This window comes from Grampus griseus, assembly GCF_964374135.1.
Source record: "Grampus griseus genome assembly, chromosome: 10".
In the NCBI taxonomy this organism is placed as follows: Eukaryota; Metazoa; Chordata; class Mammalia; order Artiodactyla; family Delphinidae; genus Grampus; species Grampus griseus.
Genome location: NC_139004.1, coordinates 72,436,368 through 72,453,257, shown reverse-complemented (window position 1 = coordinate 72,453,257; position 16,890 = coordinate 72,436,368). Strand labels below are relative to the sequence as shown.

General features: G+C 38.2%; 1 protein-coding gene across 1 annotated transcript; it reads left to right on the top strand.

Annotated features, from left to right (window-relative positions):
• Positions 1–13,785: 13,785 nt before the first annotated feature.
• On the top strand, positions 13,786–15,362 carry HESX1 (HESX homeobox 1; the record flags this gene model as incomplete). The annotated part of the gene is made up of 4 exons (XM_082664220.1): positions 13,786–13,942; positions 14,462–14,661; positions 14,951–15,052; positions 15,149–15,362. The coding sequence occupies 4 exons, from the start codon at positions 13,786–13,788 to the stop codon at positions 15,245–15,247; spliced, it is 558 nt and encodes a 185-aa protein (XP_082520346.1). The 3' UTR covers positions 15,248–15,362.
• Between the last annotated feature and the right edge of the window lie 1,528 nt (positions 15,363–16,890).

Genomic DNA, 16,890 nt, shown 5'->3' with positions numbered 1-16,890 from the left:
ACCTTTTAGAAATATGTATTTATTTTAAGGCAATTCCACTAATATCTGAGTTGCTAGATTTCTGAAATGTTATTTCCAGTTATCTTCTAGTACTAAAATGAACTCATTTATTTAGGTTATATATGTGAGCTGTATAACAATAATGTTTACTATTCCAGATAAAATCCCCTAAAGTATTTTTAGAATCTTTATCATTTAACTTGCATGCTGCCAATTTTTCATCAGTTTTTTACTTTCTCAATCTGGGAACTATATTTTAATTCTGAGGTAATTCAGTTTGCTAAATACTTTGTCATTTGTTTATATGATTAGAAATACAGTTTTCAAGTGGTAAACTCTCCTTCATCTCTGTTCCCTCTGTTAATGATGTCATTATCCATTTGGTCACGTAAGCTAGAAATATGGGAATCAGGTTCACTTTCTCCCTCTTACTCCCCTCAACAGACACACACACACACACACACACACACACACACACACACACACACACACACACACACACACACACACACACACCTATACCTGACTGGCCTTCATTACATTGCTTTTCTCTGACCTTTTCTTGAAACATCTCTACCTGAAGACATCTCTGAAAAGCCTTCATTGTCACACACACACACACACACACACACACACCCCTATACCTGACTGGCCTTCATTACATTGCTTTTCTCTGACCTTTTCTTGAAACATCTCTACCTGAAGACATCTCTGAAAAGCCTTCATAGTAACATTGATAATGGTAATAAATGATAGCAAGCAGTTTACATAATGTTTACTATGTGTCAGGTGTTACTTCAAGGGCTTTGCAAGTATTATCTCATTTCATTCTCAATTAGGTACTATAATTATCCCCATTTAATTATAGAGGAAACTGAAGCACAGAGAGGCTAAGTTACATGCCCAAGGTCACATAGTTAAAAAAAGGCACAGTGCTGGAATTTGGACCGAAGTAGTATGACACCAGAGTTGGGCTCATACCACTCCTCAGCCCTTCTCAGTCTCACTCAAGTGATCTGGGCCCTTTTCTGCTCCCATAGCCTCTTGTGCACACATCTTTATTATATTCTTATATTGAAATTTTGTATTTATTGATTGGTGTTCCTAGAAGAATGAGAGAATTTTGTTATTTATACTTACAAAAGTAGAGAAAATAATGAACCCACATTACTATACTTCTATTCATTAGAGACAATGAATCCACATATACCCATCAGTCCAATGCAGCACTTATCAACATTTTGCAACACTTGCTTCAATTACCTTTGTTTTCTTTCTGGGTTTTCCTGAAGTATTTTCATTTCTTTTTTTTTTATAATATAAAATTTTTTTAAAATTTATTTATTTAATTTATTTATTTTGGCTGCATTGGGTCTTTTTTGCTGTGTGCAGGCTTTCTCTAGTTGTGGCGAGCAGGGACTACTCTTCGTTGCGGTGCGCAGGCTTCTCATTGCAGTGGCTTCTCTTGCTGCGGAGCACGGGCTCTAGGCACGCAGGCTTCAGTAGTTGTGTTGTGTGTGCTCAGTAGTTGTGGCTCACGGGCTCTAGAGCGCAGACTCAGTAGTTGTGGCGCACGGGCTTAGTTGCTCCGCGGCATGTGGGATCTTCCTGGACCAGGGCTCCAACCCGTGTCCCCTGCATTGGCAGGCGGATTTTTTTTTTAGATGTTGGGGGTAGGAGTTTATTTATTTATTTTTGCTGTGTTGGGTCTTTGTTTCTGTGCAAGGGCTTTCTCCAGTTGTGGCAAGCGGGGGCCGCTCTTCATTGCAGTGCACGAGCCTCTCACTATCGCGGCCTTTCGTTGCGGAGCGCAGGCTCCAGACGCGCAGGCTCAGTAGTTGTGGCTCACGGGCCCAGTTGCTCCACAGCATGTGGGATCCTCCCAGACCAGGGCTTGAACCCGTGTCCCCTGCATTGGCAGGCAAATTCTCAACCACTGTGCCACCAGGGAAGCCCGGCAGGCGGATTCTTAATCACTGTGCCACCAGGGAAGCAAGCCCTCCTGAAGTATTTTCAACCAAAACCCAGAAACCTAAAATTTCAAATTCTGAAATTTCACCTGTATATACTTAAGTAGAATATCTTTTAGAAGGGCATTTAAAAAAATATAACCATAATCTCATTATCACACTGAACAAAATTAATATTAATGACTACCTTCTTGATCATGAGTTTCTTGAGGGCAGAAATCATTTCATCCCCTGGTTACCTAGTACATCCCTGATATATGCTGGAGTTTAATAAATGTTTGTTGTGATTCAAAAGGTTGTTTTTAAGTTGATAAGAACCATGACATTTATCCTCCAGAAACAATGTTATAAATAACAATCAGGTTCTCAGGTTAACTGACAACTCTCATTTAATCTACAATGATTAGATTAAATGGCACTAACGTGTAGGCCTGAGCCCCTGGGAGCCTTAAACTATTTTATCTTTGATTATTGAGTCTGGGGAAATCCTGAGTCTAATTTAACCTAGCCCTGAGTTTTCTTGTTCCCACTGTCAATCTGGGGAGGACATAAAGACAAGGGCTAGATTGGGTGGGAGTGTTCATTGGTAAAGATTTCTTAGAAGGAAATATGGCAGAATCCAGCGAAAAAATAATATATTCTTTTTTTTCATAATAAATTCTGGTTTATTTTTGGGTGATAAAGAAATAATATATTCTTCAAAGAAACTTTTTCATGGAAATACTCCTGCGTATGTGCTAACAAGGTAGTCATTGTTTGTTATAGTTTAAAAAATTGGAGACAAACGTAAGTGCCATTATCAGGGGTATAGTTCAATGAATTATGGTTCTTCCACTTGATGTAGCACCAAGCAGCTGTTGAAGAATGAGGTAGAGCTGTGTGTGCTGATGTCATGTCTTGTCAGTGTGGGGGAACCACATTGCAGAATAGTATGTGTGTCTGACTCCATGTGGATGAAAACGTGTGTGCATGCATCTACCTCTTTATGTCAAGGCATTCTAAAAAGACAGGAAGGAGCAGCACTAAACTGTTAATGGTGGCCAGTGGGTTGGAGAGTAAAAATGGGGTAGAATTGAAAGGGACTATCATATTTTACTCTATGTACCATAGTATTAAATGAATTTTTTTAAAAATAGAAATGTATCAGAGTTTTAGATGATTTTACATCAAATTTTTAAAATCAAGGGCTTGATGTATGCAAGGCACTACACTGAAAACAATTTTGACTGATTTGAAAGTGTAAAAATATGAAACTATACTCTTGAGGTTGAGAAGAGCAAAGCCTAAAATGTTTTCTAAATGTTATAAATAGAGTGAACTTATTCTACAAGTCTTTATTTAATATCTCCTGTTTGATGGGCACTGTGAGCCGTGCTGGGAGAGACAGAAGTGTGTGAAATAGTCCCAACTCTCCTGAACCTTGTAGCCCCTGGGAAATATACCATGTGTCTCAAGTTACAATGATGGCTGAGGAGGGCCTGAGGAATGACAGAGTGTCACAGATATGAATTGTGCCTCAGGATTTTTAAATTTTAAGCTCAGATTTTAAAAATGAATCCCCCATCTCACTTTTTATTTAATTATAGTTTCAGAATGTCATAATGTCTAATTTGTGGATTACCCTGGAGTCATACATAAGTAGTTCATAGAAAACTGGGACTACTTTTACACATTAAAAAGCAATGACAACAGTAGTAAACACACAGAATTTACATTGCCTGTCCAGCTTACAAATGTCACCTCTTCCTAGTCCCATCCATCCATCCATCTATCCATCCATCCGTTTATTCACTCATTCAACAAATATTTATTGAATGTCTGCTTTAGCGTTGCTCTAGGAGATACTGTATGTGTAATAGTAAAAAATAAAGTATTTTATTTTAGAAAACACATTTTAATATTTAAAAATACTGAGGGTCTCAAATAGAACAGTGTAATTCCTGTGCAGAAGTAAGGGGCAAATGTCATTAAAGCTTTGCTTATTGCATTTCTTTCTTATTATGCTCACAGGCTGATTTTATTTCTTATTATGCTATGACTGGATTTTAAAAATCTCTGCCAAAACACCTAACACATTGGGCATTTTTCCTGATAGTTAATGATTTGGGACTTAATAGAAATACATAATTAGAAAATAAATGTTAGCAAAGCCTGAGTTGATTTACAAGTTACTAAAGCAAAATAAAACATAAACCTCTCAACTTTTACTTCACCTTGAACATGTAGATGTTTAAAATATAGGCTGTCCAATTTTACAATTTCTAAAGTCTCTTCAGTGTCAATGTGTCAGGCTTTTATTTCTCATCTCAAAATAATTGTTGAAAGATATTGAGGATTGATCATAAGCAAGATTTCACAACCTTTTTCTTTCTTTTTAACTTTTTATTTTATATTGGAGTATAGTTGATTAACAACGTTGTGTTAGCTTCAGTTGTACAACAAAGTGATTCAGTTATACATATACATGTATCTATTCTTTTTCAAGTTCTTTTCCCAATTAGGTTCACAACCTTTTTCTTAATGGATCAGTACACTTTGATGTTTATATCATGAGATCATTGGTGAAGATGTTACAGTGGCCATTAATTGATAAAATCAATAGAACAGGGAATTTGGAGATGGAAAAGTCAAGGCTCTGCCGCTGCTATTTGGTGACTTCTGCAAATTACAACTGAACTCTCAGTTTGTTTTCTCAGCTACCAAATAGTGGAGGATTTATTAAAGGATTAAGCACAAATACACTAAAAATGCTTTAAAAGCTATAAATCACTACAGATATTTTGTGTTTGTATTCATTATAACATTACTCTAGATAAACAGCACTTATTAGAAACCAACAGTAGACATTATATTAGTGGTGAAACAGTATTCTCATGTCAGGAACAAAACAAGTATGTCTGTTTTCATCATCACTATTTTCAACATTGTTCTGTACTTCTAGACCAGCGTTGTCCAACAGAACTTTCTGCGGTGATGGCAATATTCTCTGTCTGTGCTGTTCAATATAGTAGCCACTGGCCACAAGTGGCTACGTAAATGTAAATAAATTACAGGAGAATTAAATTTAAAATTTAATTGCACCAGCACTTGCACTAGCCACTTTTCAAGTGCTCATTAGCCACATGTGGCTAGTGGCTACCATATTGGATAGTGCAAACACAGAACATGTCTCTCATTTTAGAAAACTTTATGGGACTAGAAGTTCTATTTGTTTATAATTATAGAATAATGTTTAATTATTACCACATATCTATCCACCAATCTATTTTATTTTTTATGCATTTTAAAGTTACAGACATCAATATACTTCTCCCCTAAACTCTTTAGCATGTGTATCATTAACTATAGTTCAGCACTCATTTATGCTTCAACAGATAAAATTTTACATACAGTGAAGTGCATAAATCTTAGAGTATTAATAATTATTGACAAGTGAATACATCTGTGTAATCCAAAACCTAGCAAGATATAGAACATTACCATCACCCCCCATGTTTCCTGATTCTTCTTCCCATTCATTCTCTGCCTCCAACTCCAAATTCTGATTTTTTCAATATAAACTAGTTTTGTCTGTTCTGGAACATCACATCAGTAAATCAAACTTCACGTATTCTTTTGTATAAGGCTTCTTTGACTTATAATGTTTTTGAAATGCTTTTGAAATTCATCAGTGTTTTTCCATATATTGATACTATATATCAATACCTTTATATTGTTGAGTTGTATTCTACTATTGTATTATACCATAGTTTATCTGCATTCCTGCTGATAGACACCTAGTTGCCAGTTTGGGCTATTATCAGTAGAGCTTCTGTGAATATTCTCATGCAAGTCTTTTTGTGGACCTGTTTTCATTTTTCTAGGAATGGAATTGCTAGATCATAGCATAAGTATATGTTTGTTTGCTGCTAATGTATGGGATTAAATTGATTTTTGTATATTTACCTTTATAGTATGACTTCGCTAAATTCACTTATTAGTTTTAGTAGCTTTTGTAGATTCTTAAAAGTTTTCTATTGTAAACAATCATGTCATCTGTGAAAAGAGACCCTTTACTTCTTCCTTTCTGATCTATATAATCTTTATTTCTTTTTCTTTCTTTATTGCACTGGTGTTCAATAGAAATGGTGAAAGTGACCATCCTTGCTTTGTTCCTTATCTTAGGGAGAAAACATTCAATTTTTCACCACTAAATAGTATGTTAACCGATTATTTCTATAGATGCCCTTTATCAGATTGAGAAAGTTACTTCTAATCCTAATTTGCTGAAAAAAAATTTTTTTTAATAAATTTATTTATTTATTTTTGGCTGTGTTGGGTCTTTGTTGCTGCGTGTGGGCTTTCTGTAGTGGTGGCAAGCGGGGACTGCTCTTTTTTGCGGTGCGCCGGCTTCTCATTGTGGTGGCTTCTCTTGTTGCGGAGCATAGGCTCCAGGCGCGCGGGCTTCAGTAGTTGTGGCACATGGGCTCAGCAGTTGTGGCTCGGGGGCTCTAGAGCACAGGCTCGGTAGCTGTGGCGCACGGGCTTAGTTTCTCCACAGCACGTGGGATCTTCTCAGACCAGGGATCGAACCCGTGTCCCCTGCGTTGGCAGGTGGATTCTCAACCACTGCGCCACCAGGGAAGTCCCAAGATTTTCTTTAAATGTTTGATAAACTTCACCAGTGAAGTTATCTGGGCCTGAAGTTTTCTTTGTGGGAAAGAATTTGATAACCAAGTCAGTTTCTTTAATAGATATAGAACTAGGCATGTTTTCTATTTCATGTTGTCTCAGTTTTGGTAATCATATATTTTTCGAGATACTTGCCTATTTCATGTAAGTTGTTGAATTTACTGATATAAAGTTGTTCATTATATTCTTTTATCTTTTTAATGTCTGCAACTTCTGTAGTGATATCACCTCTTTATTCCCAATATTGGTAATTTGTGTTCTATCTTTTTTTCTTGACCAGTCTACCTACAGGTTCTCCCTTCCCAGTTTTTTTTTTTTTTTTTTTTTTTTTTTTTTGGAGTATAGTTGATTTACAATGTTGTGTTAGTTTGTGCGGTACAGCAAAGTGAATCAGTTATACATATACTTATATCCACTTTTTTTTTTTTTTAGATTCTTTTCCCTTATATGCCATTTACAGAGTATTGAGTAGAGTTCCCTGTGCCCAGTTTTTTTTATGAGGAGCTTTTTAGATAAATTATCTAGTGCTGTATAAATCACCCAAAGCTTAGTGGTTTAAAAAAGTAGTATTCATTTAATACCTCTCACAGTTTCTCTATGTCAGGAATTCAGGAGTGACTTGGATACCCAGTCCTGTCTTGGAGTCTCTGTTAATATTGTGATCAGGTGTCATTTGGGACTTCAGTCATGTGAAGACTTGAGTAGGGCCAGAGGATTCACTTCCCAAGTGACTCATTCACATAGCTGGCAAGTTGGTGTTGACTATTGACAGGAAACCTCAGTTCCTCTCCATGTTGGCCTCTACACATGTCATGGTAGCTGGCCTCATGTGCTTGCCAATCTTTGATTGTGAGGTTATATATGCTTACTTTTAATCTGTGGGAATCCTGTGGACCTAAATTAGGGAGGCTTTCTTCCAGAGAGAATTTGGTCTGCTTTTGCCAGGAACCATTACTGAAGTGGCCTGAAGTAAGAGAGTTCAGTTCGGTGCCCCCCCGCCCCCGTCTACCGCTAGCCTGAGGATTAGAATCCTGGTTTCAGTGATGCTAAGGATTTTTCCCTTGTGGGTTACCTCGTATTTATCATTTGTTTACTGATCACTGCTCCCAGTTCTGATTTCATTTCTTGGTTGTTGGGTTTTTATTGTTTTGTTTGGTGAACAAACAAAATTTCCCTTACTTATGGGGATCTCAGCATGTATTTGAAGGTATTTTTTACCCAGGATCTAATTGTTTTGTAGTTGAAGGGTCTTTCAAGGAATATGGTCCAGCATATTGCTAGAACAGAAATATCCCATTCACTCTCCAGTTTACTTCAAGTCTGGCTTTTTTCTTTACCCTCCAGTTTGCCAAGGTTGACAGTAACCCCCTTGTTAACAAACCTAGTATATTTTCACTCAGCCTCTCAGCAGTATTGACACAGCTGACCATTCATTTATTCTTTCATCTAGTATGAGCCAAGTACTGTTTTGGATTCTAGAATGAACAGAACAGACAAAAATTCTAGAGATAGGAAACAGGCAGTAAACAATAAACATAATAAACAGATATATAAGGGACTTCCCTGGCAGTCCAGTGGTTAAGCCTCCATGCTTCCACTGCAGGGGACATGGGTTCGACTCCTGATCAGGGAATTTAGATCCCGCACGCTACGCTGTGCTGGCACAAAAAAAAAACAACAAAATCAAAACAACAACAAAAAAGGATATATAAAAAGTCAAAAGGTAGTAAATGCTTTTAACAAAAATTGGAGCAGGGCAGAGGGCCTCAGGAATCCTGAAAGAGAGGTTGAAATTTTTAAAGGGGCAGGAAGAGTAAGCCTTATTGAGAAAATGATATTTGAGGAAATACTTGAAGGAGGTAACAGAGTAGTCCATGAGGATATGTGAAGGAAGAACATTCTAGGTAGTGAGAACAACCAGTGTAAACTCCTGAAGCAGGATTGTGCCTGTGTTTTCAGGAAGAGGTCCAGTGTAGCTGGAACAAAGTGAGCATGGGAGATGTAATAAGAGGTAAGATCAGATAGGGAAGGGGGGCTGGCAAATCATGTCAGAGCCTGTAGGACACTATAAAGACTGACTTTTACTGAGATGGGAAGCCATTTTTTGAGCAGAGTTATGATATGAACTGACTTTTTTTTTTTCTGCCACACTGCACGGCTTGCAGGATCTTATTCCCAACCAGGCAACCAGGGATTGAACCCGTGCCCCCTGCAGTGGAAGCACAGAGTCCTAACCACTGGACAGACAGAGAATTCCCTGAACTGACTTGTTTTTAAATGATCCCTCTGGCTGTTTACTGTGTTGATAGAAAGCCATAGGAGATCAAGGGTGGGAAGGAGATCAAGGAGATCAGGAAGACCACTTGAGATGCTATTGTAGCCATCTTTCTCCTTGATCCTTTTTCCTCTCTTGGGTCCATTACTGTATCTCCAGATTTTTCTCTTGCCTTGCTAGCTGTTTCCTTCTCTAGTTCCTTTTCCAGCACATCTTCTCCAATTTCCAAATGTTGGAATACCTCAGACTTGGTCCTAAGATCCTTCTTGTATCTAGGTCCATTCACTGGTGATCTCATGCAAACCTCTAGATTTTAATGGCTTTAATACCTATGATTTATGCTTGTAATGCACAAACTTGAGAGATTCAGCCCGGAGCTCATACTCATAAACCCAGTAGCCTACTTGCTATCCAAACTTGAACTCTTCACTTCTTGCCAAACCTTTCCTCTCCTAATCCAGGCTTTCACACCCCAGTAAATGACACTATATTTGCTCAAGCCAAAAAACAGTCATCCTTAATGCCTCTCTTTCCTTCATTTCCACCAGTCCATCAGCAGGATGTGTTTTTCTATCCCTGAATGGATGAGCTATTTCCTCCACAATGCTATGTGTCAAATAACTTCAAAAATCTCAATGGCTTAAACAACGAATATTTATTTTTCTCACTCACAGTACTGTAGGTCGGTTGGTGTTTGGCTGAGTTTGCCTGGGCTTGGCCTACTTGACTGCAGGCCGCAGGATGGGTTGGGATCTGTGTGTTCATTCTGGGACTCAGGCTGAGGGGCAGCAGCTACCCCAGGGATGACCACATGGTGATATCAGAAGCTCGGGAGGGAAAACAAGTCAGCTGGCACATTTCAAGCTTCTGCTCACATCACTTCCCATTGGCTGAAGCAAGTCACATAGACAAGCCTAAAGCTAAGGAGTGGGAAGTACACTATATCCACTATGAGGCCACAGCAAGGGGGTGGCTGTATAGTATATTATGGGGATTGAAGAATTGGTACTAATTATTCAATTACTCAGTCTCCCACAACCTCCTGAAGAATTGTATCCCTCTCCAAATCCGCTATTAGCCTTCATCTCTTGCCCCAGACAGCTATCTCTGTTTTCATCATACCTAGAACAATGCCTGGCATTAGTATATGCTCAGTAAAAAGGTATTGAATAGGGCTTCCCTGGTGGCGCAGTGGTTGAGAGTCCGCCTGCCAATGCAGGGGACACGGGTTCGTGCCCCGGTCTGGGAAGATCCCACATGCAGCGGAGCGGCTGGGCCCGTGAGCCATGGCCGCTGAGCCTGTGCGTCCGGAGCCTGTGCTCCGCAACGGGAGAGGCCACAACAGTGAGAGGCCCGTGTACCACAAAAAAAAAAAAAAAAAAAGGTATTGAATAAACAACTCCCAACTGATCTTCCTGGTTACATTCATCACTCTTCAGTCTCTTTCTACGTAGCAGCCAGGGTGGGGTTTTAAAACCATAAGTCCTATCTATGATATAATAAAAAGAAATATATTTGGCCTTTGTCCCAAGTTCCAGGCACACAGCTACTAAATTTCTTGGAATTTCTTGAGTAATAAGAGTGATAGGAGCATCTTTTATTCTAATGACATGACTCTTGGTGGGTTCTAGATAGCTTCAAGGTGGGGGCTGGTTGCCAGAAAGACCAAACCTAGATTAAAGGCTTGTAATTTTCAGCCCCACCTCCTAACCTCAGGGGAGGGGAGAGGGGCTGGAGATTGAGATCAATCACCAATAGCCAATGATTTATTCAGTCTTGCCTATGCAATGAAACTTCCATAAAAACCCCTAAAGGATAGGGTTCAGAGAGCTTCCAGGGTGGCGAACACATTGAAATGGTGTTCACTGGGAGGGTGGTGTGCCTAGAGAGGGCATGGAAGCTCTCTGACCTTTCCCCCGTACCTTGCCCTATACATCTCTTCCGTTTGACTGTTTCCGAGTTGTATTCTTTATAATAAACTAGTAAACATAAGCAACATGCCTTCCTGAGTTCTGTGAGCCATTCTAGCAAATAATTGAACCTGAGAAGTGGGTCGTGGGAACCCCAGATGTACAGTCGGTTGGTCAGAAGTACACGTGGCAACTTGGGACTTGCAAACTAGTTTCTAGAGTGGGGGCAGTCTCGTGGGACTGAGCCCTTAACCTGTGGGGTCTGCACTAGCTCCAGGTAGTTAGTGTCAGAATTGAATTGTAGGACACCCTGTTGATGTCTGCAGAGAACTGGAGAATTGCTCGGTGTGGAAAAACCCATACACATTTGGTGTCAGAAGTGTTGTGAGTAAAAACAGCTCAGACTATCATATTAGTCCCAACTTAAAACCCTGCCGTGGGTTCCCTTTGCTCTTGAACTCCTTACAATGGTCTTTATAAAGGCATCTCTTATCCAGCCAGGCCTGGCTCTCCAAACAATAGCATCTGGTACCACTCACTTCTCTCTGGCTAACTGCCCTTTTCTTCCTCAAATATTCCAATGCTTTTCAGCTGCAAGACCTTTGTACTTGCTGTTCCTTCTGACTGGAATGCTTTTTCTCAAGATCCTGGCATGCTAGCTTTCTCTCATCCTCAGCTTCAGCTAAAATGTCACCTCCTTAGAGAGGCCTCCCTGACCATCAATACTCTCTTCCCATTCCACCTCTACCCCTGTTATGTTTTATCACCATCACCTTGTTTATTCCTTTCATTGAGTTTATCACTCTCTAAAATTACCTTGTTTTGTTTATCACTAATCTCTAGCACCTAGAATGGTATCTGGCACAGGTTAAGTGCTATATAAAAATTCATTATATGAGTATATGAGAAAACATTTCCTCCACATTTTAAAAGAAATTCTTTGCTATCTTTTATTTCCATCTACTCATCCATATATAAAATGTTATAAGTAAGTCCAGATAAAATCAACTCAGGAGAAATAAAAATATTGCAATGTTTGTGTTCGTAAAGAAGAAATTAGGGACTGGAGTTGCTTCAGCCTGTGTTGTGGCATCCTTGAAACTTGTGCCTCTAGGACACTAATCTGTGGGGTTGAAGGTCTCAGTGAGGCCTCCTTCCACCTCCCTTACCTGACTTACCTTTTCTCTTTTTCCATTCTCATCCCTAGTTAATGTACGAGATTATTTACTTATTTACAATTATTGTTTGTTGCCTGTCTCCCCACTCCCACGCCCGCTGTGAGCTTCATGGGCACATGAAGGCAAGAATCCTATTCTGTTTTTTCTGGTACTCAGTAGATGTTCACCCAACTGCGGGATGAATGGATGAATGCATGAATGTTTCAAAGGAGAGAAAGGAATCTGGGAGGTTCTGAATCAATCTCTTCCTCCAAGTCTTCCCAGAGTAAGGTCACCCTTACCATTGCACAGTCTACCTCCCAAGACACTACAGGCAAAACCTCCACAAGGTATAAATGTTTTACTAGTTTATTCATTGTCAGGATGGCTTTACTTGTATATTTATAAATCTATCTTGTGTGCCTGTTGATGCTTTGTGTGTGGATCCTTTATTCACTCTAGAGCTAGTGTAAGGAGGAATTTAGCTTGGTATTTATGACATTGTGATAGGAAGTGACATCATGATAGGGCAAAATCTGATGAAGTTGAGCTCAGTCCTGTAGAGGCTGTTTCCTCTATGACACAGACTACTTTTCCTCTTCCCACAAGAAAAGCCTAATAGTTGTTTAAATGCTGGATAAAGCTGAGCAGTTAAATTTATCATCAAGAAGGTATTGGAAGAAGAGGAGCAGGAGAGTACAAGAACTAAAAGTGTCACAACTTTGGTAGGAAGTGGCCACTTCAGAATCTTCCCAATTAGCAGGTGTGTTTCTCTTTTAATTTCATGTTTTCTTAGGATGATGGCATTAAAATATTCTGTTCTTGGTTATTTTTCACAAACCTTATTGTCCTCATGAAAACCCTCCAGTCCCTCAAAATATCAACAGAGAGAAATTTTTCTTTAAAAGATAAACTGTTTTTTTTTTCTTTGAAACAACTATGTTGGGAGAGAAATTCTTCCTTTAGTTTCAATAGTCATACTTTTTAGTTGCTTGGAGGCGGTTACATATGAATCTTCATATAAACTTGTATCTCTCTCATTTAAAAGAAAAGATGAAAGAAGAGAATTAGCTCATTAATTATTTAAAATACTTGGTGCAACTGTTCCTTATGAATTAATCGAGGCACTTGGAAGACAATTAAACTCAGTGTTAATAACATTGCCAACCTTTTCCAGTATGCTGCACTCCAAATACTATTGTGTTTTCTTTGACAACATTCACTATTACATATGCATGTGAAAAACAGGCCTTTTCATCAGAATTACTATAATAGCATTAAGGGATTATTATTTTTTCCAATTTCTTTGGAAGAAAATTCACTTAAATTAGATTATTTATTACTTGACTGCTCTCCTTTCTTGCCTGTATTAGGTAACTGGAGTTCATGAAAGTATAAACTTCAGAATAAAAAGCATGATTTTATACATTAATGATTTCAAATAAAAGAGGAGTGTTAGTCTGTGCATCACTTCTTTTCGAGAAAGTTAAGTCTGTGTTCTGCTTAGGAGAGATAACACTTTTTGTCCCTGTACGTGGCCCCCCTGGTGTAACCATTAGTTGCTAATTACTTGCAAACAAATAAACAATTAACTCCTGGAGCTGCTGGCTGGACCAGTGTTCATTGACATGCTAAAACTTTCTAAGACGGGATTTTAATTAGTGACGTTCTAAATCCAGCCCCCATCGTCAGCGGAGCCATAAGGTGAACTGCAGGAAGGTTCAGCCCGGTACACGTGGGGCAGAGCCAGCCAGGGAGGAGTGGAGAGGCCAGAGCTATAGCTCTGTGCAGCCCACACGAGGATGTCTCCCAGCCTTCAAGAAGGTGCTCGGCTTGGGAAAAGCAAACCCCTGCCCTGCTCCTTTTCAATTGAGAGCATCTTAGGACTGGACCAGAAGAAAGACTGTGTTCCATCAATGAAACCCCACAGGCCCTGGGCAGAGACCTGCGGCTCTTCAGGTACGCCACAACTTAATTTTTAAAATTCTTTGTTAATTAGTTTGCAATGTTTAATTTGACCTTTTTTTCGTACTACATAGACTTAGAGAAAAACTGCAATTTCATCCAATTACATAATTGAAGAATCTAGCACTTTTAATGCCTCCAGCTGAGTCCTATGGGAAATAAAAAGAACATCGGCCTTAGATCCAAGTGGATATGAAGTTCACCCACAGGAAATGCCAAGAACCTTCATTTTCTTCAGAAGATCTCTGGGTGTATTTGCCATATCAGATATTCTAAATCTCTTTTCACTGAAAATTAAATGACATTCAGAGGCCAAAATATGTCCTCTATCAGCAAGGCAGGGTTTTCATTTTTGTTTGCTTTTTGGATTTTGGTCGATGAAAGGTCAGTTCTGTGAAACCCAGAAGAATTCTACTAGGAAAATTAAAGACAAGTTCCTGAAATTACTTCTTATAGAACTTTGTGGAATATAGAATTGGACATCTAAGGTGGGATTTATTTTTCTGTTTTTAGGGAAAGAGGTTAACCTATGTCTACATGTCCCGAGTCTTCCTAATGGGATCTCATTACCTTGTACTGTGGATCACTCAGTGCCGGAAGAAAGTGTTTTGAAATATGAAGATTACTTTTCACCCTCAGAAAGACTTTCTTTGAAAAGAGAGTTGAGTTGGTATAGAGGCCGAAGACCCAGAACCGCTTTTACTCAAAACCAGGTAGGAAGTTTTTTCAACCAACGATCGTAATACAAAGGCTTTAACTGACACCCTGTTGGGCAAAAGCCTATCCACCTTGGGATCTCAGTTTAGAATCCTAATTAATGAAACAATAGACTGTCTCTATCTCTCTCTCTTTAACAGTTTCTGGATAGTAATTTTTTTAAAAAAGGCATACAGATTAATTGCCCAAGATTTAAATGCAATTATGTTGCTATACAAATTAAAGTCTATTTTATGATAACATACCAAAGATCAACACTTTAAATAACTGTTTCCTTATTCTTAGATTGAAGTGTTGGAAAATGTCTTTAGAGTAAACTGCTATCCTGGCATTGATATCAGAGAAGACTTAGCTCGAAAATTGAACCTAGAGGAAGACAGAATCCAGGTAATTTTTTAATTTAGTTATTACTCGTGGTAATTAAAATGTTAAGAATAATAAAATAACATTTCTCAGATCTGTTTTCTTTTTCCTTAATTTTAGATCTGGTTCCAAAATCGGCGTGCAAAGCTGAAAAGATCCCATAGAGAATCACAGTTTCTCATGGCCAAAAAAAATTTCAACACAGATCTCCTGGAATAGATAGAAAACTAAACATGGGGAATTATCTTCCAATTGTGGAATATAAAGAATCAATGGGGATATCAAGTGTTAAAAATGTGATGTTTTCTTTTCTGTGTTTAATCTGAGTATTGTCTTTTTTTTCTGAAAATATATTGTAAATAATTACTATTATAACATGGTACCTATTATACTTGGGCACTTTTAGTTACAATAAAGGCCTTTCCTATATATTTTAATAAACATTTTCAGAAAAAGCCAGCTATTTTTTGTGAGCAAATTTAATCTAATAAATTAGTTTGCTAAAATCAGTAAACTCATGACTAATTGACTCCACAAATGGATTCCATTTACAAAATAATTCAAGTCAAATAATCTGAAGAATGGCACAAAGGTGTGATTTGTTTCAATAAGTTTCCTTCAACTGCATTTTGAAACATTATACTTAAATATATTAGTGTGATTTATTCGTGAATCTTTTGTTCCTTTTGATTTCTGGCAGAAAGCAGTGAGAATTTCTCACCATATATCAATACAAATCCGTATAGCATTCCAGTTTCAAGTTGTTTTTTTTTAAAGCAAAGTTATTATTGCCAAAGTAGAGATGTAAAATCATGAGTTGTCTTATTCATGCCATTAGTATTGCATTGCACAAAAGAACTGAGCTACAAATAAATGCAAATTTTAAAATGTTTTTCTAGTCCACTTAATGTTGTACTTTACTTGCATTCATCAAAGTAAGAATGATCATCTGGCTTGTATCTATTTCCAGTTTAGTGATTTCCAATCACCTGTATATTTTGTTACAAGTAATATATATGTTGACTGAGGAGGTAAGATAACTCTCCTGCCTTTTGTATATGTTCTGACATTGTCACTGGAAATAATCAGGGCACTTTCTGGGCCAAAACTGTATTTTCTTTGCATTTGCCACTGTACCTGCCAGTTAAAGACAGGAATAAGATAAGATGCGTCACAAGGGAGTCCTGCCACTGGAGATCTGGGTATTTATTTTCCAGTTAATTGACGGAAGGCCAAAGTGGGTGTTCTTTTTGATATGAGCTGGAGAACGCTGACTTTGTTTCCTAGAAGCTGTATTTCAAGTTTGCCCATTTGGATTGAATTCTCCCTTGCTTGCCTTTTTTTCCTTCCTATTCCTCTGCCCTTCTTTTCTCTTCTGGTAATGACCAGAGTAGACTAATTCTTGTTGAATTATTGAGTTTCTGCCCATTATATATTTTTTTCTTTCATTTTTTAATTGCATGGAAAAGACTAGAGGAGTTTGTATCTTATTGCTGAGGAAAAGTACCATGACTCAGATTTTAGAGGTTTTAAAAAATCATTTTCTGAGAACAATTTGGGGTAGAGAGCTCTGTGTCCCAACAGCTGGTCAGCAGTAAGCTGTGCTTATCCTGTTTCACTATTGCTGAGATGGAGAGAGAGGAGGAAGAGAAGGGCAGCAGGGAAGTAACTGGAAGAGCAGAAGCATTAAATGTTTTCCAAGAAGTCTGTGCTGTCACCCTGTGGGGCCACTTTTTCTAACATAAAGATCTGCTTTCAGTAATATTATAAAATTCAAAGCACTATTTATAAAATATATTAGTCACAATTTATCCACCAAGAGCTTTCTTTGCTCTTCGTAGGTTCCTATGAAATCATATTAA